This window comes from Epinephelus lanceolatus, chromosome 7 (assembly GCF_041903045.1).
Source record: "Epinephelus lanceolatus isolate andai-2023 chromosome 7, ASM4190304v1, whole genome shotgun sequence".
Lineage (NCBI taxonomy): Eukaryota > Metazoa > Chordata > Actinopteri > Perciformes > Serranidae > Epinephelus > Epinephelus lanceolatus.
In genome coordinates this window covers 15,005,512-15,030,528 of record NC_135740.1, presented here as the reverse complement: position 1 = coordinate 15,030,528, position 25,017 = coordinate 15,005,512, and the positions used below count along the sequence as shown (strand labels likewise).

Genomic DNA, 25,017 nt, shown 5'->3' with positions numbered 1-25,017 from the left:
TTAGACAGCGAGTTTTGGCAAGAGTTGTAAAACGTGTGAAGTGTGAATTTATTACTGTGGGGTACAGAGTGTTAGATTTAACAAAGGATCAAACAAACACATAGAACATGCCCGCTTGCATGAACACACGGGGCCTTCACTGCAAATTATCCCAGAAAAAAGGCGTTGGTTCTGGATCGTCTTTCTAATCCATTTGAAGTCCCAAGCTGCCATACCTCCTCCAGCTGCAATAAGAAGGGAGGGGAGGGGTGTAACTGTCAGTGCGTCATCAGACACTCACTGCCTTTATTCTACCTGGCTGTCATTACATTAGCCACACAGCTCTCCATCTCTGTATGGAGATAGCTCTGCCTTCCACCGTCATTCTATAAACCCCTAATACTCTCTTTCCTAATCTTCCGTTTTCACGATTGTTTTCACGGCCTGTTCAGAGCGAGTGAGGTGACGTCGGGGGGATTTTCTACAATTCCTGGGTTGCCGTGGTAGCCAGGCTCAGGTGGTGCTTGAGTAAATTGAAACAGCGTGAGGGATAAGCTGGAGTGTGTGTACACGCGCGTATGAGCGTGTATGTGCGTGTGTGAGAGAAAGAGAGGGAGACAGAGGCTGCTTGAGGATTTGCTGAATCCGCGCACTAGCTGAGATAAGAGAGCGTAGCCCCACTCACGGTAGGTTACTGCGGTCTCCCAGCTAATATACTGCAGCACTCCGTGTGTGTGTTTGCATGTGTGTACTACTGAGAACGTGGGCGTAATCTGTGTTTGTCCTGTTGCAGATTCATGCCCTGTGTTGTGCAGCGGTAATGGCGTCTATGAGAAGGGAAGGTGCGTGTGCCTGGCAGGGTGGAAGGGGGCAGAGTGTAATGTGGAGGAAGGTCAGTGTATCGACCCCACCTGCTCCAACCACGGCTCCTGCATCCAGGGAATCTGCATATGTAGCCCAGCCTACAAGGGGGTTAACTGTGAACAAGGTAAGATGTGAAACACTCTCGAAAGTCGAGATACACACCTCATAATGTCACATCAGCGCAACAAAGATGGCTCCACCTACACACATTTAAATGACTTTGCTATTCTTGATTAAAGTACACATTTAATTTAAAGCTGTGCTTATCAATATTTATATAATATCAGATGACAATGTGTTACTTGACAGGGGTCCTTCGTAGTGTCAAACCCACAGAGAATTATCTCCCGACTCTGCACACCCTGTCAGCTCTATAGCGTGTCTGAAGAAAGTCAAGTGAAAGTCAAGTTCGTTTCAATTTTTATAGCCCAAAATTACAACTTTGCTCCAAAGGGTTTTATTATCAGCACATCCTGTGACACCCTCTATTCCCAGACCATTATTCCAGATACAGAAAAGCTAGCTAGTGAACATAGTGGAACATTTAGCTGTTAAAGAGGCAAATATTTGGGGCGTCGGTGGCGTAGTGGATGGTGCTGGCGCCCCATGTACAGAGGTGATGCCTCGCTGCAGCAGTCGTAGGTTCGAGTCCAGCTTACAACCCTTTGCTGCATGTCAACTCCTACTCTCTCATCCCATTTCACTCTGTCCTGTTCATTAAAGGCAAAAAAAGCCCAAAAAATAATCTTTAAAAAAAAAAAAAAAAGAGGCAGATATTTACCACAGGAGTTGGTGGAGACCAAAACAGAGCTAAAAGGAGAGTGAATACTGGACTTAAAGGTCTGTACAAAAATGACCCTACTTCTCAAAATGCCAAACAACCACTTCTTTCATACGGTCTGTGGTAAATAGGCAGTTGTTTACTAACGTAACAACTTTTTAAAGTGATAGTATGCCAATGTTGTGTTTTATTAATGCAGCTTTAATGAACGCAATTGATGTGGTTTAATTGGGTTCAAATGAATTCCATATAAATAAACTGCACTTCTTCCTATCAGTGTCAAAATTTTACAGTGTCATACTGCTTGAATTTGCATAACTTCCTCTTTCAAGTGATGTCCATCAAGGATAAATGTCCATAAATCCATGTAGAAATCACATTAAACCCAGCTTGTTTTTAACTTCAGATTTTGCCTCAGAATCATTTCTCATTACATTTACTTTTTCTGCAGCATCAAAAGCAACTGTCTGTACATCCATGGGTACAGTGCAGACAGGAGCTGCTGATAGCTAATTCAGCATGACCTTTCACGGTGCAGATTTAGCAAAATGTTAACAAATGTAGGCTGCAAAAATAGAGTTCAGAAAGCATTGGGCAGAATTCCCTGACTCCATGGCAACATTATACTTCATCTCTATATGGCGGCAAGAACTTTAACTTCATCCCAAATGGAAACATGGAATGGAGTTTTATCTTTTCATGCAACAGCTGTGACTGGAGGCCAGTGGGGGGTAGAGTAATGAAAAGCTATACTATGCTACTATGTAAAAATGTTACTTTCCATTTTCATATTTTAGGGTGTGCAGACCAGTGCGGCATTATGAAAAAATAGCACTTTTTGGTAAAACTTTTTGATGAAGCAGAGCGGGTGAGCAAATCAGACAATTAAGGAAAAGTCTAGACAATTGATATATGAACAATCTCTCTCTGTCTCTTCCGCACTACCCCTCTCTTCCTTTTCATAACATCAGAGATGAACATTACCTATGAAAAATGAACACAGGTATTGTTAGCTAGCTATCTACATTTACACCTACAGTATGTGCAACTGACTTCGATGTGCTTTCGAGGGGCACAGCAAGCACTTCGTTATGTAACTGTTGTCTTATTTAGATTTTGGTATAAAAAGTGCAGCCAGATGTAGCCAGGGATTGGAAGTGGAAGCTTCCTCTTGCTCCTTGTTTTGCTTTGTCACCATCGCATCGTGGTTAAAAGACAGGTGGTGCTTCTTTTTCTTCCAGACAGCTGCAGTGGAGGTGCTCTTCATGCGCTCTCCCCGCCTGCACTTGATCCCCACATTTAGAGCAGACTCATTGTAACAAAGGTATAAATGGCAACTAAAGTGAAGCAAAAAGTAGATCAGTTAATTTAGGTTCTTAACTAAGTAAAGAGATGAAGTACAGTTTAGGAAAAAGGAACATGAAAAGTTCTCGTTCTTTAAAAAGCTACATTTTTTACTCATGCATTATTTATCACGCCTGCCGGACACATTATGTTTTCAGGTTGTCTGTCCATCCCATTCTCAGGATCCTTTTATCTGAGGAACACCTGGAGGGACTTTGATAAAATTTGGCACAAATGTCCACTTGGACTCAACAATGAACTGATTTTGGTGGTTATTGGTCAAGGTCACTTGTTTTTTCCAATAATTCATATGCTAATTATAACAAAATTTTACACAAATGTGTACTAGGATAAAATAATAAATTGATGTCATTTCATATTCAGAGGGGCATAACATCATCATAATTATCTGCAAAAACACTTTTCTGGCCATTATTCAAGGTCATTACTGAGGAACAGAAGGGGAGACATTTGATCAGATACTGAGTTGGTGACACTAATTTTTGGTGTCCACCTTGAAACTGTGCTGATTTTATAAATCTCCTTTACTGCTTTGTCGAAGTTATGTGTGAAGCATCCATGTTTTGCCAAAAACAAAATACACTTAATACCTTTTATTAGATTCCCTCAGAGACTTCACTCCATATAGCTCCAGTCTGTACAGACGTGGATGTAAACTGGAGCTTGGTTAGCTGAGGCATACAACCATGAAGCAGTAATTCTAGTTTTGTTACACAATAGATAGTACTGTTTTCTGACAGCACTAAAGCATTGGATGTCCTATCACCTTAGTTTTTATAGGCTTAGCACTATAACACTGAAACTCTACTCCATTCACATTGTACTGTACACACATTATATGGTGTGTTGAAAAGCTCAGGACATACAATAGGAAGTAGAAGTAAGAAATAATATTGATAAAAAAAAACCATTGTATTTATATAGTGTGTATTTGTTAGATCCTGTATATACTGTTATATTATTGTAGACATAAACCTATAAGTACAGTAAACGGAGGAAACAATGGCCTAGGGCTGAAATGACAAGAGTATAAATGGTTCAGGTAGCTCAGGCTTCTTACAGTTGGACAGGAAGCCAGCTGTAGGCCTTTGTCATATCCTGCACTTGCAGCTGTCTGTTGTAAAACCACCCAATAAATTAGCAAAAACAAACAAAGCCATGATATGTAAAACAATTATGATGTTACACTTGATGATAACCCGATGGCACAGCTGTCCCAAAGACCGCCCTGCTGTTGCCTCCAGTAACTCGGCCTGTAGAGACTAAATCAGGTGTTTGACCTTGAGCGACGGAGCTGAGCTGAGCCGAACTGTGCTGAGCTTTGGCTTGGCGCTCAGAGCTGTAATTACACACACTAACACAGCGTAGCGCAGACCACCATGACGCGCGTGTGCACACACACTTACTTGTTTTTATTACTCCATGGGGACCTAAAATTGGACCTGAATTTTTTTTCCACGGTGGGGACCTCACCTTAAAGAATCATTTTAAGGCAAAATTAATCATCAAAATCAATTCTCTGATTTTTTTAAAGCACTTCTTACCAGAAAAGTCACCAAAATTCCCAAGTTTTTTCAAATTAATTTTTTCAGGTTTTTCTATTTCGCTGGGGACCCCTCTTTGGTGTCATACCACAAACCACCACCAGGTGTCAGACAATCAAATTTACCAAACAGGGATTTTTTCTATTCACTTTTGAGTCTGTATAAGAGCAGAAATTAAAATAAAATCTTTTGCAATCAGTGAAGATGATTATTTAGAAGAGAAAATGGTGCCTATATTATAATTTCATGTTGTTTTTGCATGTATATTAAGCCAGCACAGTGTTGCAGTGATGAGTGCTGTGTCGGCCCCTGTGTCTGAGAGGTGACCTGAGCAGGTAAACCTCACCCGCACCCTGTCAGCTGGGACGGGCACATATATGGACCAGTAAAGTCACAAATGGTGAAAAACTGAAAGTAAATACTTAAGTCAAGTACAGTAAGATGTGATTACTGGTATATAGGTACCAGCTAATGCAGTGTTATAATGCATGTTATCTTTGCTAACTCTCATTTAAATACAGACTTGAGCCGATAAAGCAGCATGCAGAATGGAGAACAGAGCAGCATGAAGAGAGGAGAGAGAAGCGAGAGAGGAGAGAAGAACAGAGCATGACAGGAGGAAGTTACACTATTTCAGTGTAGTCTTGATGTGGATAAAGCATATGTGCAATGTAGATTTATCAATAAAGTACAGATGTAGCTGAAGGTCCATCCCTGTATATTTGTTACATACTCAATAATACAGCAGACTGTGAATAAGTATACTTAATAAACAATAACTGCATCTGAATGATCACCACTAGACACTAGCTGTGTTGGCCTAGTTGTACTGTTAGCAGAGAAGCTACAAGAGCCAGATTGTGCATAAACAGAAATAATTGCATCTGTTAGCACTGGTTGTTAGAGCAACATGGACAAGTGACAGGAGAGGAGCAGAACATCATGAAGACAGGAGCAGAACAACATGGAGAAAAGCAGCATGGACAGGAGGAAAAACACAATGTCAGTGTAGTCACTGCTGTGATTACCCGTGGCACTCGGCCTGCGGCCTTGTGCCTATGACCAAGTCACACCAATGCTGATATTCAGCACAACACCTTGTAGCATTTCACAACTTTTCAGGTCTTTTAGGTTACCACTGTTCCAACTTTGCGGTTGGTATTAAATTCTTAATGAGGATATAATTTTTCAATACAATGATATTTCTCGGCTTGAACATTTGATATGTTGTCTTTGTGTCATTTTACTTAATAAACGGGTATATTTTTTTTTCTTTTTGTACTGATAAGGGCGATTGTGCTGCACAGTGAATACCTCTACACAAAATATACAGAATAAAATAGAAATAAATCAAATAGTGCATTAACACAACGGTGTAAATACCATCCACAGCCTTGGATTGTGAAAGCCAAGTAATTAGCTTGCTGATAGATATGTTTCCTTGTATGAACTGCGTTAACCCACCATGCCTTCAGCTGCACTGCAAGATGAACATCACACTTGTCCCTGCATTGTTTCAGAACCATCAGATATAAATGTAATTCACTCGACACAGGCCTGAATAGTGGCAGTCACTGCCACCAAAGAGGGCATTATGTAAACAGAAAAAAACATCCAGATGTTATCATGCCCTGGAGAAAGGGGAAAAGCAGCATGGACAGGAGGAAAAACACACTGTCAGTGTAGTCACTGGTGTGATTACCTGCAGCCTTGTGCCTATGACCAAGTCACACCAGTGCTGATATTCAGCACAACAGCATGACCTCAAGTGTGATATTGCTTAAGTAAAGATGACAGATATACAGTACAGGCCAAAAGTTTGGACACACCTTCTCATTCAATGCGTTTTCTTTATTTTCATGACTATTTACATTGTAGATTCTCACTGAAGGCATCAAAACTATGAATGAACACATGTTGAGTTATGTACTTAACAAAAAAAGGTGAAATAACTGAAAACATGTTTTATATTCTAGTTTCTTCAAAATAGCCACCCTTTGCTCTGATTACTGCTTTGCACACTCTTGGCATTCTCTCCATGAGCTTCAAGAGGTAGTCACCTGAAATGGTTTCCACTTCACAGGTGTGCCTTATCAGGGTTAATTAGTGGTATTTCTTGCTTTATCAATGGGGTTGGGACCATCAGTTGTGTTGTGCAGAAGTCAGGTTAATACACAGCCGACAGCCCTATTGGACAACTGTTAAAATTCATATTATGGCAAGAACCAATCAGCTAACTAAAGAAAAACGAGTGGCCGTCATTACTTTAAGAAATGAAGGTCAGTCAGTCCGGAAAATTGCAAAAACTTTAAATGTGTCCCCAAGTGGAGTCGCAAAAACCATCAAGCGCTACAACGAAACTGGCACACATGAGGACCGACCCAGGAAAGGAAGACCAAGAGTCACCTCTGCTTCTGAGGATAAGTTCATCCGAGTCACCAGCCTCAGAAATGGCAAGTTAACAGCAGCTCAGATCAGAGACCAGATGAATGCCACACAGAGTTCTAGCAGCAGACCCATCTCTAGAACAACTGTTAAGAGGAGACTGCGCCAATCAGGCCTTCATGGTCAAATAGCTGCTAGGAAACCACTGCTAAGGAGAGGCAACAAGCAGAAGAGATTTGTTTGGGCCAAGAAACACAAGGAATGGACATTAGACCAGTGGAAATCTGTGTTTTGGTCTGATGAGTAAAAATTTGAGATCTTTGGTTCCAACCGCCGTGTCTTTGTGAGACGCAGAAAAGGTGAACGGATGGATTCCACATGCCTGGTTCCCACTGTGAAGCATGGAGGAGGAGGTGTGATGGTGTGGGGGTGTTTTGCTGGTGACACTGTTGGGGATTTATTCAAAATTGAAGGCACACTGAACCAGCATGGCTACCACAGCATCCTGCAGCGACATGCCATCCCATCCGGTTTGCGTTTAGCTGGACGATCATTTATTTTTCAACAGGACAATGACCCCAAACACACCTCCAGGCTGTGTAAGGGCTATTTGACCAAGAAGGAGAGTGATGGAGTGCTGCGGCAGATGACCTGGCCTCCACAGTCACCGGACCTGAACCCAATCCAGATGGTTTGGGGTGAGCTGGACCGCAGAGTGAAGGCAAAGGGGCCAACAAGTGCTAAACACCTCTGGGAACTCCTTCAAGACTGTTGGAAAACCATTTCAGGTGACTACCTCTTGAAGCTCATGGAGAGAATGCCAAGAGTGTGCAAAGCAGTAATCAGAGCAAAGGGTGGCTATTTTGAAGAAACTAGAATATAAAACATGTTTTCAGTTATTTCACCTTTTTTTGTTAAGTACATAACTCCACATGTGTTCATTCATAGTTTTGATGCCTTCAGTGAGAATCTACAATGTAAATAGTCATGAAAATAAAGAAAACGCATTGAATGAGAAGGTGTGTCCAAACTTTTGGCCTGTACTGTACTTGCATATGTAAACAATTAATACTTGAATTTGTGTATTGCTGAATGATGACTTCATAAAACTGCAATAAGAGAAGTGGTTTATTCAACCAAAACGGTTAAAGATGCACATTCAACTCCAACTCTGACTCTAAAATAAACTATGAGCAGCAGCAGCTCATCTCCCCCTTTTGGCAGCTTATTCAACCAACATGGTTAAAGATGCACATCAAAAATATAAAATCACAGAACGAAATGCAAATGGTGTGCATTTACTTGCTGTCCAGCTCCTGCCCTCCAGAGCCCGGAGCATGGAGCCTATCTTGCCAGAGCAAGATAGAAAACCTATTCTAACTCGACTCAACTCTTTTTCTTAACTCAAAATAAATTCAGAGCAGCAGCAGCTTATCTCCCTCTTTTGGCAGCTTATTCAACCAACACAGTTAAAGATGCACATCAAAAAATTAATCACAGAACGAAATGCAAATATTGTGCATTTTAACTTGGCAAGATAGAATACCTGTTCTAATTCAACTCAACTCTTTTTCTTAACTCAAAATAAATTCAGAGCAGCAGCAGCAGCTTATCTCCCTCTTTTGGCAGCATCAATTCGGTTTTTGACATAGAACTTTACTGCTGTCCAGCTCCTGTCCTGCAGGGCCTGTGGAGACTCCTCAATACATCTCATGCAGTCTGCTTTTCCTGGAACCCTCCTGGACCTTATGAAGCTATTCAGTGTCTTCTCCACCGCCTGGACCTCCTCCTCCGACCACTTTCTTCTCCTTTGTGAAGAACCTGAATAAAATACAACAATAGCTTAATGTTCTTGAACACTGAACTCAAACTAATCAACATCGTTAAGAGCAGGTCCCTATTTCAACATTGGTGCAAATGATTTCTTGATAGTAGACAGAGTGCTTAAAAACAGTTGAGCAAAACTGGTTATACACAAAGAGGTTAACTGGTTTTACTGTTGAGGCTGATCAGAATATAAAATACAGGCCATTGAACAGTTTCTACTTTGTACACAGAATCAGCTTTAACCACATTAAAACTTCAATCACCAAACACATTATTATTGACAGCTAGGATCAAGACTTTTTAGATTAGACTTTGAAGAAGACCTCATGAGTGTTGAGATCAACAACCTCAGGTTTAACCAGGTAACCAGAGGGGTGTACTGCGAAGCGAGTTTAGTGGGTTAGCGAGGTATGTTGAGTCTAAAGCCAGGCTTTCCTTTTATCACAAAGGTGGCCCTCTTTTAACCCGGCTAGATCACCATGGTAACTTATGTAACTTATGCTTAGCTATATGTTCAGAGTTTAATCTTAAAATCGGCTATAAAAGCGCCGCTGTTTCACCATTTAACTCATTTACAGCGGGTGCAACCTTAACTTTGAAAGTCCAGTGGAGCTGGATCAGAACCGAGCATTTGTACAGAGGAAGAGATCGCGCTGATCCGCTGGTGTTTACTTCCTCTCTGAGCGTCACCGCCTGTAGATGTTCAGCTGAGGGAATACGCTGCTCAGCTGTTGAGCCGACTCCCGTCAGGAGCTCATTACGCTATATATATTTTTTCTTTTATATAGGCCTAGCAGTCTGGGCCACTGAAACAAGTAGTGCGGTCGCAGCATTACAGATAATCAGATAGGTAATCAGTAAAGTTAATCATTTCACTTTGATGTGGCCATGAATAAATTAATTTCAATGTTTCGCCTGTTATATGGCAGTGTTGCCCAAACACAAATCTTGAATATGTCTATGCTATTTTCACAGTTAAAAAGGTCTTTGTCATTGTACAGAGACAATAGGCTGAGATTTGCTTGTACAGCACCTAAAAAATTCACTGTATATTCATACGCACATCCAGCCTTGCTTTCAATAAAACACACTCACATTCTATAATTGTGATCAGTAAAATATATGAAAACAATATAAAACACTATTTAAAAATGACAGTTGTTGCTCTAGTTTATTTTGTTTAAATGGATAAATCTTCGTATTTAAAAGTACCGCAATGTTCAGCTGTCAGAAATTAAAATCAGCCTCCTCTCTTTACTTGTTATTCATTATCATATTTGCAGCAACAGTGTAGCTTTTGGCTGTGATCACGCTTTTTTATATCACTCATGCTCTCTCCATTAAAGCAACCTGCTCCTCTTGGCTGAAATCAGCGGCCGTGTGCGGAAGCAGAATCATATGACGCCAAACACCTCTTTTTATGTGAACGCACACAGAGCACAACGCTGAGAGTCGGACTTGACAAACCAAGTTGAGTTGGCTTTAGGTTTTGTTAAGCCAGAACATGAACACAAAGCCTGGCTATGTTGAGCCTCCTTCGCAGTACAGGCCTCAGACATGTCCATAACCCTCATGTTCTACTATTTACTGTAGATGTTACCTTGAGCTGGAAGTGTGCTGTCCTTTCCACTGGTGGATCTCTCTCTCTCACTGGATTTATCTGGAAACACAACAGCTCTCTTAGTAAAAGAAGTAGTGAACCTGATGAATATGAAACCTTAATAACATAAAACATTACTAGGTCTACAGATCTGTCTTAATGACTCCTAATGACTGATTAGCTGACACAGAACACTGAAACATCCTGAGGCTGTGACAGGAGCTCTCCTCAGGTATGAAACCTGTCCTGTCCTGAGCTGTCACACTGAGGGACAAAATAGTTCAGGTACAGTGTCAGACCTGCCAAAAGGAACAAACACTGGCAATGATGTGAAGAAGCCACCGTGATGATGTCATGACCAAGACCTCCATCTATTTTTCTCCATCTATGCTAACCAGCTAGCCCTGACCCATTCCATATTTTTACACCATTTTGACAGTAGATGCCATATGAGTGAGTGTAGCATCTTGTCTCCCCTCCTACAGAAGAACAGCTTCCCCCAGAGCACAATGTTACCTACAGTTCGCAACTAGAATCACAGAAACGCTTAGAGGCTGCAGCTCCAAGAAAGTCCTATTTTCTTCACAGATGTCTGACCTTATTTGATGGCAAAAAAAAGAGGTGAAACAAGTAAATCTGGATGTGATTTTCCACAGCTGCTGCTGCAGCCTTTCTTCAGACCGGTGAGTAATCACTAATTTACTGACCAACATTTCAAGTGTCAAAGTTGTGATGTTGTCAACTGGGTTCATCCAAGTATTTTGTAAAGTTTAATTCTGTTGGCTGTTGCCCAGCTAATTACATCAGTAACATGAGACTTAGTTTATAACTGACTGTACATTTGTACAGAGACAATAGGCTATGAGATTTTCTTGTACTGCACCTAAAAAATTCACTGTATATTCATACGCACACCCAGCCTTGCTTTCAATAAAACACACTCGCATTCTATAATTGTGATCAGTAAAATATATGAAAACAATATAAAACACTATTTAAAAATGACAGTTGTTGCTCTAGTTTATTTTGTTTGTGTCCATAACCCTCATGTTCTACTATTTATTGTAGATGTTACCTTGAGCTGGAAGTGTGCTGTCCTTTCCACTGGTGGATCTCTCTCTCTCACTGGATTTATCTGGAAACACAACAGCTCTCTTAGTAAAAGAAGTAGTGAACCTGATGAATATGAAACCTTAATAACATAAAACATTACTAGGTCTACAGATGGCCTCGCCTGTGTCTCTCCTAATGTTTCCCACTGAGCTCTGCCCCATTTGAAAGAAGAAGAAGGAAGCTCATGTGTGGAAAGACACGGCCTCCGAGATGTAGAATGTGTGTTGTAGAAGAGAAACACACATGTCAGGACCGATGACTTGTATCCTCAGAACAGACCTGTCCTGTGATTGTCAGCCTCCTTTCATATTTAAGCTGAAAATCACAGGGCATGTCTGAGGATAGAAGTCTGCAGCTCCAGCATGATATGTAAATGATGATATGATGGGCTGTGTCAAGATTTTTCATCATTTTATATCATAAAAAACACCAAATATGTGTATAAATAAAAATGATGTACTTATAGTAAAATAAAATATAAACAACTAAATAATAAGGCAAAAAGGTGAACTTTATTTCAATCTAGGCCTGTTTGAATATCTGCCCCCCCAAGGATTCTGTTGCAAAAAATTCTGGCCCTGCAGTAGACCCAGTGTTGATGGTGTCACCATATTGTGACTCTTTTTCATCACTGGTAGGAGATCAGGCAGGACTGAATGTTTAGGTTCCATCAGGAGCTCAGACAGTACATGAGGTGAGTAAAGATTCTGATGCTGGACCCTCTGATCCAGAACCGGCTGGTTCAGGATCAGCTCTCACTGAGCTCCACTCCCTGTTTATTGGTTCTATAGTGCAAACAGTGATTTGTCATCATCTCTCTAGTTGTGAATACAGGAAATGAAACTTCAGCATTTCATAATTTTCAGACTGTTTCAACTGTTCATATTGTGCCTCTCAGCATATTCAACATTGCTACTGCATTTATTTAAACCTATATTTCCCCTCACTATTCATTACAGACATGACATGTTTGGATATACAAACTATGATCTTGCCACACCAGACATGGACAAACTATTCCACAAAGAGCCAGGTGTTGCAGTTTTTTTCTACAACCAATCAAGAGCACACAGTTTAACAAATCAGCTGATTAAATGGGTCAAGTCTGGTGTGCTGTTGCTTGGTTGGAACAAAAACCTGCAGCCACAGCCCTTGCCCATGCCTGCTCTAATTCCATGTCTGTATGAGGACCAGAATCAAGTCCAGTCCTGGTGGTGGACCAGCACCTGCTCCTTCTTCTTCTGTGTCTGGACTCAATCATCAACAACCACATAAGTACAGTACAGTGGCACTCTGGAGAATTATGCCTGCAGAGATATTGTCAGTGTGTGATCTTAGCATAGCAATGTCTAACTATATGTAATTTGGGGCTATTGCAGTATTTGCCTTTTATTGTTAATTTCCTGAGGTTTCTTGTGTCCTGCACTGAGCTGAATCTTAAGTGAATAAAAGCTGCTTTTCTAATTCTGCCTTTGTGATTATGTTATTGTCCCTTGTCATCCTCAAGCTGCAATAGCTATGTATCTTTCAGTGTTATCAACATTTTTAACAATGTCAACAACAAATATACATATAAAGGATTCAAAAGAACATGATTACAACTGTATAAATGATACCTTTAAGAAGCATTTCAAATAACTATTTCCAATCTTTTAAATTCCACCAGTTAATAAATCTTTACTGTTATTTAAGAAATGTAGAAAAAAAAATGCAATAAAAAATGCAATCAAAATAAATATGAAAAAAGAATAAAATTACTACCCAATAGTTGTCAGCTTACTTGATGAAGGACTGGAGGATGATGAAGGTGTGGAGGACGTTGAAAGTCTGGAGGATGATGAAGTTGTGGAGGACGTTGAAAGTCTGGAGGATGATGAAGGTGTGGAGGATGAAGGTCTGGAGGGCGTAGAAAATGATGTAGAAGCAGCCATCTGGTCGTCGTCTTCATCCAAGTCTGACTGGTCACTGTCCTGAGCTATTTCCTCTGAGGACCACAGTAACCACATGGATAAAAGTATTGAATACACATTCATCAGTACATGACAGCAACATCCCACAAGAGGGCAAAACATAGGCTGCACAACTAAGAAGAATGTGAATATGATAAATTAAAGAGAGAAACAAATGAATACAGTTACCACAGAGGTTGTTTTACCTTGCGGATCAATGGAGATCTCATCCAGAGTTTGTCCCTTGAACTCTGCCATTCTCCCTCTTTCCAGGGCCATCAGCATTTTGCTGACCTTAGCCAGCTGTAATGTTCCTTCAGGCAGCCTGTAGTATTGGCGGTGAACTCTTATGTCATGACCTAAGAAATCCGCGAGGTTGTCCATTTCATTGTCCTTGAGATTGAGAAGCTGGGACATTGTGGCCATGTGTTTCCTCAACTTAGTAGAGGACAGTGCCTCTGGGTTACTGGCCCCACAGGATTGAGCTATCTGTCGAATAACATCCGATCCTCGAAAGTGCGTTAGTGCCTGTGGCCTTGCAAACATGAATTGATTGCTGTCTGGAACTTCGCAGTCATTACGAGTCTTTGCAAGGAGCTCCATTGATGCCTGCATTTCTGGGGTGAGGAGCAGTGGAACTTTACGTCCTCGTTTCCCTCTTATCTCTATCCTTTGAAAATGTTCACACAGTTTCTTCTCCAGGTCAGTCAATGCCAGCTCCACATCAGGATGAGACCAGGTCTGTCGTGCTGTGAAAGAACTGACAGACATCTTCGAAACCTCCCCCTCTCTTCTGCGGTTAAAAATAATTAACTCACAGAGTGTAAGTTTCGCAAGTTCTGACCAATTTTTCTTGCTTTTTTCAAGTTCAAGTTTTTGTTGGAAATCCTTTCTCTGTTTATCAATACACTGATGCATCTTTTTCACGTCCTCCGTGAAGGGCAGGAGCTGTGGCCTGTTCCATTTCGCCTCAGTGAGTGTCCTGAGGGCCTGCGATGAAATGCATTCATTCCATTTTGTGTTGCATATCTGTCTGAACACCTTTGCATTGTGAATGGCCTCCTCGTCACCTGACATCATGCCCTCACATTCGAGAATATTGGCCAACTTTTTAAGGCTATGGCCTAATTTCAACGCTAAGGATGGTGTTGTGTAAGTCCCAGTTTCCTCGCTAAATCCAGCTACCACCTTCACAGCTTCAATCACGCGAGGAAAATTGGCTGGTGCAAAAAAATCAGACATTTCTTTCAAATTCTGGCTCTGCTGTCCCTGTAGGAGCAAGCGACCTGTCTCGCGCATCTTTTGTCGAATATATTCATGCTTTGTGATATCATGACCATGTTTGTTAAACAGATGTTCACCCAACTTCAATATGAGCCTTTCATTGCGGACAGCATGTGCTACATCATCTTCGTTCATAGAAAGAACCAATTTCCAGAGCTGCTCACTGACACTGTTTGGAACTGGCTGAGTGTATGCACAGAGGGTTTGGACCCTAGACTTTCCTCTTTTGTACCCCTCAGCTGTCCTCTTTAGGTGGCAGATCTTCATGTGTTTCCACAGTGATCTTCTTTTTAGATAAGCCTCGCAGTTTATACAGTGCATATAATCAGAAGGCTTTACAGGATTGTTTGGTTGCTGACGAGGTATCACAATCCCTTTTCCCTTTTTGAGCACATCACTATTGTGGATACGGTTCCCCTTATTCTTTAAGAGAGAGAACTGAATCCTTCGCTCTTTAGAGCCTTTTGGAAACGCAATTGCTCTAGCCACATCTGGCTTGTCTTTATGTTTAGACTCTAAATGACGAGCCATTTTACGGTAAGGTTTTGAACAAAATGTACAATAAGATGTTTTGTTGTACAATCTGCCACCATCAGGTTTTTTTTTCAATGTCATTACCATCACAGACTTGTAAGAAGATGATCCGCTCTCTTTTGATGTCTGAGGACGCCTTTTCTTGCAAGGTACAGTGACTTCCTCAGCATGATCTGGAGATCTTTTCTGGGCTTTTCTCTTACTCGTCTTTTTTTGTCGTTTGACGTGAGCTGCATCATCGCTGTCCTGACATGTCATGACAGTGACAGAATCATCTGTTGAAGACGGTCCACTCTCTTTTGCAGGCAGGAGATGCGTTTTCTTGAGTAGGACAGATACTTCCCGATCTGAATGTGTTTTTTGCACTTTTCTCTTCCTTTCAAGTTTGACATCAAGTGAGCTATCACTGTTGGTTACTCCACATTCAGGGACATAGTCATCCTCACTAAATTCAAAACTTGATTCCTCTGACACCAACCCGAGAGCTTCTCTGTCCGGCTAAAAAACAAGAGGTTAAAAGTCAGATTTCTAAGTCCTGCTTGGTAAGTATCTGAAATCATTTTTTTCACAGCAGATCTCACTGTTTGAGAAAACACTGACATGCTCACTATCAACCTGAACAGGTAAGTACTCTAAATAATGCTACTTACAAGCAATAGTAACTAGAATTCCCACTACACATGAAACAGTTACTGGTTTTACGCTATATCACTAGCATTACATATTTGCCATTGCTATTTTACAGTTAAGATTATTCATGTGTATCTATATACATGTACTGTATATCTCACTTGCAATGGTCATGGCCAGTTACTGTGGTAGTTTGGTAGAAGTAGTAGTTGATATTAGGTTCTCCAATGGCATCAACCAGCAGCTGCCTCTCTGTGTGAAGACTAATGTCTTTCTGTTATGTGTCAGTGTAAACATGGCAACATCTTTGACTGTGCACCTTAACTATAGGCCAGTGGGTGTGAGCAGGTTTGTCACAAAGAGTAAACCCACCGAAAATATGTTATATATGTTACAGTGATCACAAGATCACGGAGTGAGCTGTAGCCACTGAGCATCTGTTAGCTCAGGGATCACAGAGGCTGCAGCACAGTCACTGACAGAAGCTTCTTACATGGCTACAGCTAACTCTGTAGTCATGTGATCACTCTGAAACACAAATTTTAACACTAACATATATAACATATTTTCGGTGGGTTTACTCTTTGTGACAAACCTGCTCACACCCACTGGCCTATGGTGTAAAAAGGTGTGAGGCTACACTGTCAAACATGTTGCAATGTTTACACTGACACACAACAGAAAGACATACTTTTCACACAGAGAGGCAGCTGCTGGTTGTTGCTGTGCATGCAGCGGACACATGTTGTAGTGGTGTGACTAACATAGAATTGAAGTAAACAAATCTGTGTCATGGATCTGCCTCATTTACCTGATCCAGCTAATTAGTCAATATCGGAGCCAATATCCGATCTTAATATCGGATCTACGCATCCCTGTTTAAAGGGTGTAGCAGGACTTACTGCTGTATCCTGCTGACGTTGTAGAACCAAGGTCCTCTTCCTCTCCTCCTTTTGCCTCTCTGCCTGTGCCGCCTCGTAGCGCTTTTCACACATGTCATGGTGTGATTTGAGCTTCTGTATATAAAGCATATGGCGACTTTTTGCCTGTGAAACACCAAACACCCGTAAAAATGAAGTTCAAATGTTTTTCACAATTGTTCAGTAAAAGCTATACACCTTTTCTATTTTGGCATTTAAATCTAATTTGAGGGGACCATGTAAAGAGCCAGAGCAAAGAGAAGGAACAACACGTAACAAAGGGTCTAGACGAGAAACAACACTGAACAACCATGGCACCGGAGATGCAGAAATTGAACCACTGTGCTGAACACCATGTGCTTATCTTTAGTTGTCTGACCACAGCACATAAAAATATTGTGTCTTAAATGGAACAGACAGTATGAGTCTGTTCAGACACTATGAGACTATCTGAGCAGATTCATAGGAGTCAAAACCATCAACTCTGAAACTGAACAGACTCCACAGGATAACACAAACACCAGGATCAGATTGGTGGCCTCCCATAAACTCAGTATCATCTGGTGATTTTACTGGTTTAAATGTTACTTGTAAGAAGATGGCATAACCTACCTCCTCCTCATGTTCAGGCTCACTGCTACCATCAACATCTAAAAATAAAAATCAAAGAAAAGGTAAATGTTAAATCAGCTGAGGTTGAGCCTCTCACTGACCAGTTGGAGTTGTCCAGTCTTTGTGTACTAGATGTTGTTACTTGTTCTGAGGTTGTCATCATGGTCAATGTGTTAGTTGCATTGATTCAGTTTAAAGGAGCAGTGAAACAGAAAGTGATGAGCTGCTTTGAACGGGAGAGCAGAACAACATCATCTTAGCTGCTTCAAAACATGACCATAGAAAACATTGATATCAGTTGCCGTTTGTTTTCTCTTGAGTACTTTCACCACCTTCTTCATATTTTTTAGACTATGTTTTCTGCTTTTTCTGATCTCACTGTGTCTCTACCTTATGCTAGGTATTATATTCTTTCTAATTTTACTATGAAGCACTTTGTGAATTCTTTCTGTGTAAAGTACTGTAAAAAAATAAACATTACTTACTTACTTACTTCTCTGTTGTTGAACAGACCTTTAATTTGAAGCTACAATTTTTCAACCACTGAACAACTGTGTTCCTGCACACAAACACTCCTCCTCTGTCCGACTCAAACAGCTGATTTGTGGATCATTGCTGTGTGAACCCAGGGTAAGCTTGCAGGGTTCAAGGCTAAGGTTTTTTTTTTCACTTGCCCGGTCGGGCAAGTTGGTCAGAGATCTACTTGCCCGAAGTCAGTTTTTACTTGCCCTCTAAAAATTGTTTAATTTAAGCGGCTATCAAATAACAGACTGCAGTTATTTTTATGTTATGTAATCTTTATTCACACTGTATTTATTAATTAAAACAACATATGTCATGTATTGTAGCATAATTCCTACACAAAAATGACAGTGTCAGGGCTTAAAGTGAAAAATTTGTCAATCGTTCTCCGTCTATAATTTTGCGCCCTACTTGAGCCTTGCCCACCTCTATTTATTTTTCACCCCTCTCTCCAGTTCTGCTGTATTAACACCGGGTTTAATATATTTTGCTTCCATCTCTCTGCCCTGCTCTACTCTACTTCAATGCTACTTAGCCCTCTCTCTACTCTACCAGTAGACTACCACATCCACCTGTTGCACTAAACGCACACAGCAGTGTTTCCCCTAGGATGGAGTTATAGCAGCGGAGGTGAAGCACACGCATGAAAAATAATTTTCACATGCTTGAAACTTTTTTGTATGCTTGCAAAGCACAGCCTGCTGGGATGTTTCTATGTATCTACTGGCACCAGAAGGGCTCTTTAGGACTAAGTACATACAGTACATGTGTGCACAGTATGAGCAGGTGAAATGTCTGTCTAGCTTACATATGAGGTGTCTCAAGATTTAGGAACATATAATTTTATTGAATATAATAAATAGTGCTGCACGATTTGATAAAAATGTGTGATTGCGATTATGGTGGACACTATTGCGATTTGCGATTGCGATTACAATATAATTACAATAAAATATAATAAATAAATGGTATCATGAGTCTTTTTTTGCTTGATTCAGTGTTTCCCTACATTATATCAGGGGGCACTGACCTGACATAGTTATTATTATGGACAGACAGTGTGTCAATGACCATTAACAGACTGAGCACAGTCAAACATGCTGCTCACACAGCAGCGCAGCACATCTGCAGATGAAAATTAGCCTGTATGGCTAAATTTGGCACATTTACGTGACTTAGGTGATTATGTTAATTAATGTGCACTGTCCCTTCTTAAATAAAATAAACATAAACACAAACTGTACACACAGCGGTGCGAGCCTGTGTTGTGTTCAGGCGTTGTCACATAAATGACAAATTCCAGCACACCATAGCACAACCCAGCAGCATCTCAAGTGGGCCGAAACAGAGCAAAATTGCTCAATTTTTCATTTGTTATGGAGTCCATGATTTCCCTGTGACACTTACAAATGTTTGCTTAACTGTGCTTGGATGTTGTTTTATAAGGCTCTGACGGCTGTCAGTTGTCTCACTGTCTTTAACGTTACACGGCTCGGCTTTCTCTCATATGCACTCTTCCTACTTTTCCCTGTGCTGTCTCAAGTGTTGTTATAGATTGGTTGTGTTGCCGCGGGACATGGCGACTTTAACTTTTAAACTTTTACACAGCACGTCTTTCAGGTACGGCGACGTTGGACAGAAAGGCTGTGTAAAAGTTTAAAAGTGGAAGTCGCCACGTCCCGTCTCGAGTGCTGATATAGACTGGTCGTGTTGCCGCGGGACGTGGCAACTTTAACTTTTAAACAGCACGTCTTTCTGTTCAACGTCGCCGTACCTGAATCCAAAGTATCGCCATGTAACAGACGTTTTTTTCGCCACCAACTCAGCCTGTTCATGGTCGAGCTCATGCTCTTCTTCAGCGTCTGTGTTGGTCACTGCTGCACGCCGGCTGCACGCACCAGGATAGCTTGTGGGCGTGATGTCAACAAACTCCACACACTACAGGAGACGCAGTCACGTTCACAGACACACACGTTAACATTTATTTAGCCTACATTAAATCGCAAATCGCAGCCTTTCATGCAGTTATGTAATCGCACAGCCTGACATCTCGATTGCGATTAGATTAATCGTGCAGCACTAATAATAAAGTAAAAAGTCACTTGACATGCTGCTGTTTTGTGCTATGACCTATTTAAGTGTTGGAAGTTGTTATTTACGTGACAACGCCTGAACACAACACAAGCTCAGCATGAGTGCTGTACTGAGCTGCTGTGCGAGCAGCGTGTCTGTCTGTGCGTAACAGCAGTCTGTTGATGGTTATTTACACACTGTCCATTTCAATAACTTTGTCAGCTGACAAACTGCACCGGGCTCGGGGTCAGGTTTGGTCAGGAAAATGCGGCCCGAGCCGCTCTAGCGTGCTCACCTGTGTATGTGGCGGAACTCCGCCGTGCGCCTGCATCAGAGCAGAAGAGCACGTTTTAAAATACATTTATTTTATCAATTAGTTATTAACTTTTACTATTTTTAGCAACTTGCCCGATCGGGCAAGTGAGTTGTTAGGTTACATGCCCGACCGTGAGTTTTACTTGCCCCGGGCAATCAGGCAATCCTTATTGTTGAGCCCTGGCTTGTGTACAGTTATACAGTAGTTCAAGGGTTCACAAACTGTAGCTCCAGAGCAAAGGTCTGTTTGATGGTGAGACATGGGAGAAAATACTCAAATAAAAACATTAACTGATATTGTTTTTTTCTTCTTTTTTTGATTTAGCTGACATGTGTTAGTGGAGGATCCAGTACACAGCAGCTCCTCACTCAGCTTGCAAATTATTGGTGGTTACATAATAATTTATATGATTAAATATATAATTATGTCAAAATGCAAACTAACTGAATAATGATGATATACATTTACTAAAGAGTAACAATAACACTAACAGTAGCCTTTAACAGAGGGTTGCGTGCTCAGCTGTCCAAGTTACGTTTCCCATCATTACTGAATCAAGATTCAATATTCTCTTTATCGTCATTCAGAAGAAAACATCAAAGATGCAGAGTAGAACAAAAGTACAAGCATGGCTCAATAAAAAACACAGATAAATAATAAACAGGATGCAAAGAACGATTCAATATATATACAGGTTTCACAAATTACTTTCTGGATTGTGTTATTACTTTCATACCTGCACATTCAGAGCTGAGTCCTGTGGATCTCAAACTCGGGCCATCCTCCTGTCAGCACAGACACAGTCAACATGTCAGATTACATACAGCAGTCAAAGTAATAACAGCAGTATTCAATCATCTAAAACAATAATAGTCATTACTTGCTATTTTGTGATGTTTAATTTATTTTTTATATCATCAATATTCATCTCCAAAATATTATCAAACCACTAACTCAAGTATTGTTCAGTGTTTTACACAAAATAGATCAGATTCTGGCATCATTCAGTGAAAAAAAGGCAATGTAACTTCACTCAGCAGAACACTTCACATTCATATTACAACAGCCAATTTCTGGATTGAGAAATGAAAAATGAGCATAACAAGTTTCACCGAGTCTCTCTCTCTCTCATCCACGCAGTCTGTGTCACGTGAGACATGAAGCCGCGACCAGAGTTAAAAAGTACAAATGGTTAAATCCCGACCAACACCCGCCGTTTATATCCGGTCTTAAGCCCTGGCTAATAGTGTAGCACGTGAAGCTAGCGTTCATGGTCAGCTAACATTAGCTAACAAAGGCTAACCCACACAGCTAACTTCCTAAACTGCATTTTGCGACGTCATTCTCTATTTTCATGCTGGACACAATTGTACAGTTGTTATAAATGTAACTCAAGAAGACATGGCGAGCCTATTTCATTAACTTAATACTCACCGTCTCCATCACGAATCCACCGGTGTTTACCTCCTCCTCCTCCTCCTCCTCTCTGCCTCCGGACGCACTCTGACGTCACTCGTCAGGCGCAGGTGCGCCAGTCGACAAAGGGGGGCAGTGGGGGAGGGGCATAGTCCGGATGGGGACCTCAAAAATCAGGTTGTGTGTGTTAAGACAGTAATCATCTAGAGTAGGTGGAAGGACTACAGCTTCATAGTAAAGACCAGTACTCAAGTTGTAAAAAAAAACAAAATCAGGGGGGATGGTGGATTTTATCACAGGGGCACATAATTTGTGCTGATGACAGTGCAGAGGGTCTGCCATAGCACCACTGCTCTTACATAGTTAGGGTCAAATGCACAGGAGAAGTCCCAAATCATTTCTTCTTCTTCTACTTGGGTCAACCGATGATACTAATAATAATCAAAGTCAATTTTGCTTTTAGAATATTGAATTATAGTGTATTTTTCAAAAAAGCACTTAGTGGTATATGATCAAACTGGCATCTAAGGGTTAATTTTTAATTGTGATTAATTAAATCATAAATTAACCCTTTGGGCCCTAGGCCTTTTTGGGGTATTTTTACTGCCTTTACTTCTAAGCTCATATCACAGTCATTATAAAGGCTACATACACATGCTATATCTTGGGGTTTTTTTGGGACAATCGGGGCTATCCAGATTTGCCATCATTTCATGTCCTTCTATGTGCCTGTATTTTATATTAATTTTTATATCAATGAAAAGAACAAATCCGTGTGACTAAATTCTTACATTTTTACATGTATCTCAGCATAGCAAGTTGGAAGTTAACATATTCTGCCATATATGAAGAGGGGAGACTCTCTGGAATCTGGCAATATAAGAACCATGATGGTGGGACATTCTGTCACTTCACAGCTGTCCAAAACATGTGGTTTGTGCCAGGCGGACATGATTGCCAGTATTTTTTCATTATTGCAAGAAATTCCATTGACTCATTCACAAGTCAAAAATGTGTTTTATCTAAAAGAAAGATGCAACATTTACATCTAAGTGTCTTTCTCAGCTTTAACTGATATTGTCCAGCACCTCAAGCCTTCTTACTGTCCTCTTGACAGCATCCCACCTCATCTTTTTAAGGACGTTTTCCATATCATTGGGCCCTCTGTTATGGATCTGATAAATTCATCTTCGTCCCAGCTGCCTTTAAACATGCTGTGGTCCAGCCCGTCATCAAAAAACATAATCTAGACCCCACAGTTTTATCCAACTTTAGGCCTATCTCCAAGCTTACTTTTCTTTCTAAGGTCTTGGAGAAGGTGGTTAATGAACAGCTGCAGTATTTTATTGATCTAAATGGCATTTCCAAGAAGTTCCAGTCTGGTTTTAAGTCACGCCATTGCACAGAAACGGTGCTTTTAAGAATTTTAAATGACCTTCTTTTAACAGTTGACTCTGGTAACTCTGCGGTCCTGGTCCCTCTGGATCTGACAGCTGCCTTTGATGCAGTGGATCGCAACCTTCTCCTGTCTCGCTTAAACACCTGTGTGGGCATTAAGGGTACTGTTCTTGAGTGGTTTCAGTCCTACCTCTCAGACAGGAGCTTCTCTGTCCAGCTTCGGCCACTTCCCCCCTGAGCTGTGGGGTGCCTCAGGGTTCTATTTTGGGTCCCCTCCTCTTTTCGATATATATGTTGCCATTGGGATCCATATTTAGAAAGCACAACGTCTCATTTCACTGCTTTACAGATGACGTACAAATCTATCTGCCTTTAAAAACAAATGAGCAAGCCTCTGTTCAGGTGTTATTAGACTACCTCAATGATATCCGATCTTGGATGGAAGTGAACTTTCTGTCCATGAACAAAAATCTGGAACCCCTGGGGTCAAAGGTCGCCACGCAGCGGCCAAAGAGACACGTTTTTAAAAAAGTACTGTCTTTTCTTTAATAATTCATCAATGCTTTGAGGTAGGGGGCTGACCTTCCAGTATGCGCATCAGGACGCCACAAGCGACCACTGTGCAAAGTTTCAGACCTGTGCAACCTTGGGAAAGGTCAAAGGTCAACCCTTTGGGGGCGACCTGAACAATTTTTTCATACCTTTGTTCCAGATTATCGTTTAGTGGCTCTGGGGGATCCTCTGTTCTGAATCTGGGACCCCTGGGGCCAAAGGTCGCCATGCAGCGGCCAAAGAGACACGTTTTTTTTTTAAAAGCACTGTCTTTTCTTTAATAATTCATCAATGCTTTGAGGTAGGGGGCTGACCTTCCAGTATGCGCATCAGGACGCCACAGGCGACCACTGTGCAAAGTTTCAGACCTGTGTGACCTTGGGAAAGGTCAAAGGTCAACCCTTTGGGGGCAACCTGGACAATTTTTTCATACCTTTGTTCCAGATTATCGTTTAGTGGCTCTGGGGGATCCTCTGTTCTGAATCTGGGACCCCTGGGGTCAAAGGTCGCCACGCAGCGGCCAAAGAGACACGTGTTTTTTTAAAAAGCACTGTCTTTTCTTTAATAATTCATCAATGCTTTGAGGTAGGGGGCTGACCTTCGAGTATGTCATGTGCCACACAGCCTTCTGCTAGGATTTTTTTGTCACGTTGCGATACGACCACCGCAGAGCTAGTTAGCTTTGCAGAGCGTCTACAGAGTTGGGACTCAGGGAGACTGATACAGGTCTTACGTAAGGCCCGCAGCCCAAGTTTCACATGGTTCGGTCAATTTTTGTGGCCGTGGCGAGCCTTAATTGGTTCAAAAATGCTAACCTTTAGAGGCCCGCCCCTCGGAAACTACCGAGCCGATCGGAACCTAACTGATGTCTACCGGCTCGTCTCGGCCCCCCGAACGACATATAAAAAAATCAGACTCCTGCGACTTTTAGAAAAACATTTCCTCCAAAACCTCCTCTCTGGTCAAAGGGTGTAAGAGGGCATAAGTCTGACAGCTCCTGATTTTGAGTTTCTGACACAGGCAAAAAAAATCTACAGGACTTTGGGGTTTTTTTGTTCCAGATTATCGTTTAGTGGCTCTGGGGGATCCTCTGTTCCCAATCTGGGGCCCCTGGGGTCAAAGGTCGCCGTGCAGTGGCCAAAGAGACACGTTCTTTAAAAAGCACTGTCTTTTCTTTAATAATTCATCAATGCTTTGAGGTAGGGGGCTGACCTTTGAGTATGTGCATCAGGACGCCACAGGCGACCACTGTGCAAAGTTTCAGACCTGTGTGACCTTGGGAAAGGTCAAAGGTCAACCCTTTGGGGGCGACCTGAACAATTTTTTCATACCTTTGTTCCAGATTATCGTTTA

General features: G+C 41.4%; 2 protein-coding genes across 2 annotated transcripts in view; one reads left to right on the top strand and one right to left on the bottom strand.

The window, feature by feature from the left end:
• The window catches only part of tenm1 (teneurin transmembrane protein 1), a 246,359-nt gene that overhangs the window by 118,027 nt on the left and 103,315 nt on the right, over nt 1-25,017 (top strand). The window contains exon 10 of the mRNA XM_033632857.2: nt 773-967. Within this exon, the coding sequence (XP_033488748.1) occupies nt 773-967 (195 nt within the window). The remainder of the gene's footprint in view (nt 1-772; nt 968-25,017) is intronic.
• Nucleotides 8,379-21,163, bottom strand: LOC144463790 (uncharacterized). Its single transcript, XM_078169220.1, has 8 exons — nt 21,035-21,163; nt 17,388-17,425; nt 16,758-16,901; nt 13,614-15,723; nt 13,239-13,442; nt 11,421-11,480; nt 10,346-10,405; nt 8,379-8,739 (listed from the first exon to the last, which is right to left on the bottom strand). Exons 3-8 carry the CDS (start codon nt 16,884-16,886, stop codon nt 8,528-8,530), a joined length of 2,775 nt encoding a protein of 924 aa, XP_078025346.1. The 5' UTR covers nt 16,887-16,901; nt 17,388-17,425; nt 21,035-21,163; the 3' UTR covers nt 8,379-8,527.

Bases quoted from the DNA above. Each gene is read 5' to 3' on its own strand.
- LOC144463790 (XM_078169220.1), bottom strand. From the start codon at position 16,886: ATGCTTTATATACAGAAGCTCAAATCACACCATGACATGTGTGAAAAG. The intron at 11,481-13,238 runs GTAAGCTGACAA...TTGTGTTTCCAG, and splicing joins ATCCTCCAGTCCTTCATCAA to ATAAATCCAGTGAGAGAGAG. The intron at 10,406-11,420 runs GTAACATCTACA...TTGTGTTTCCAG, and splicing joins CAGCACACTTCCAGCTCAAG to ATAAATCCAGTGAGAGAGAG.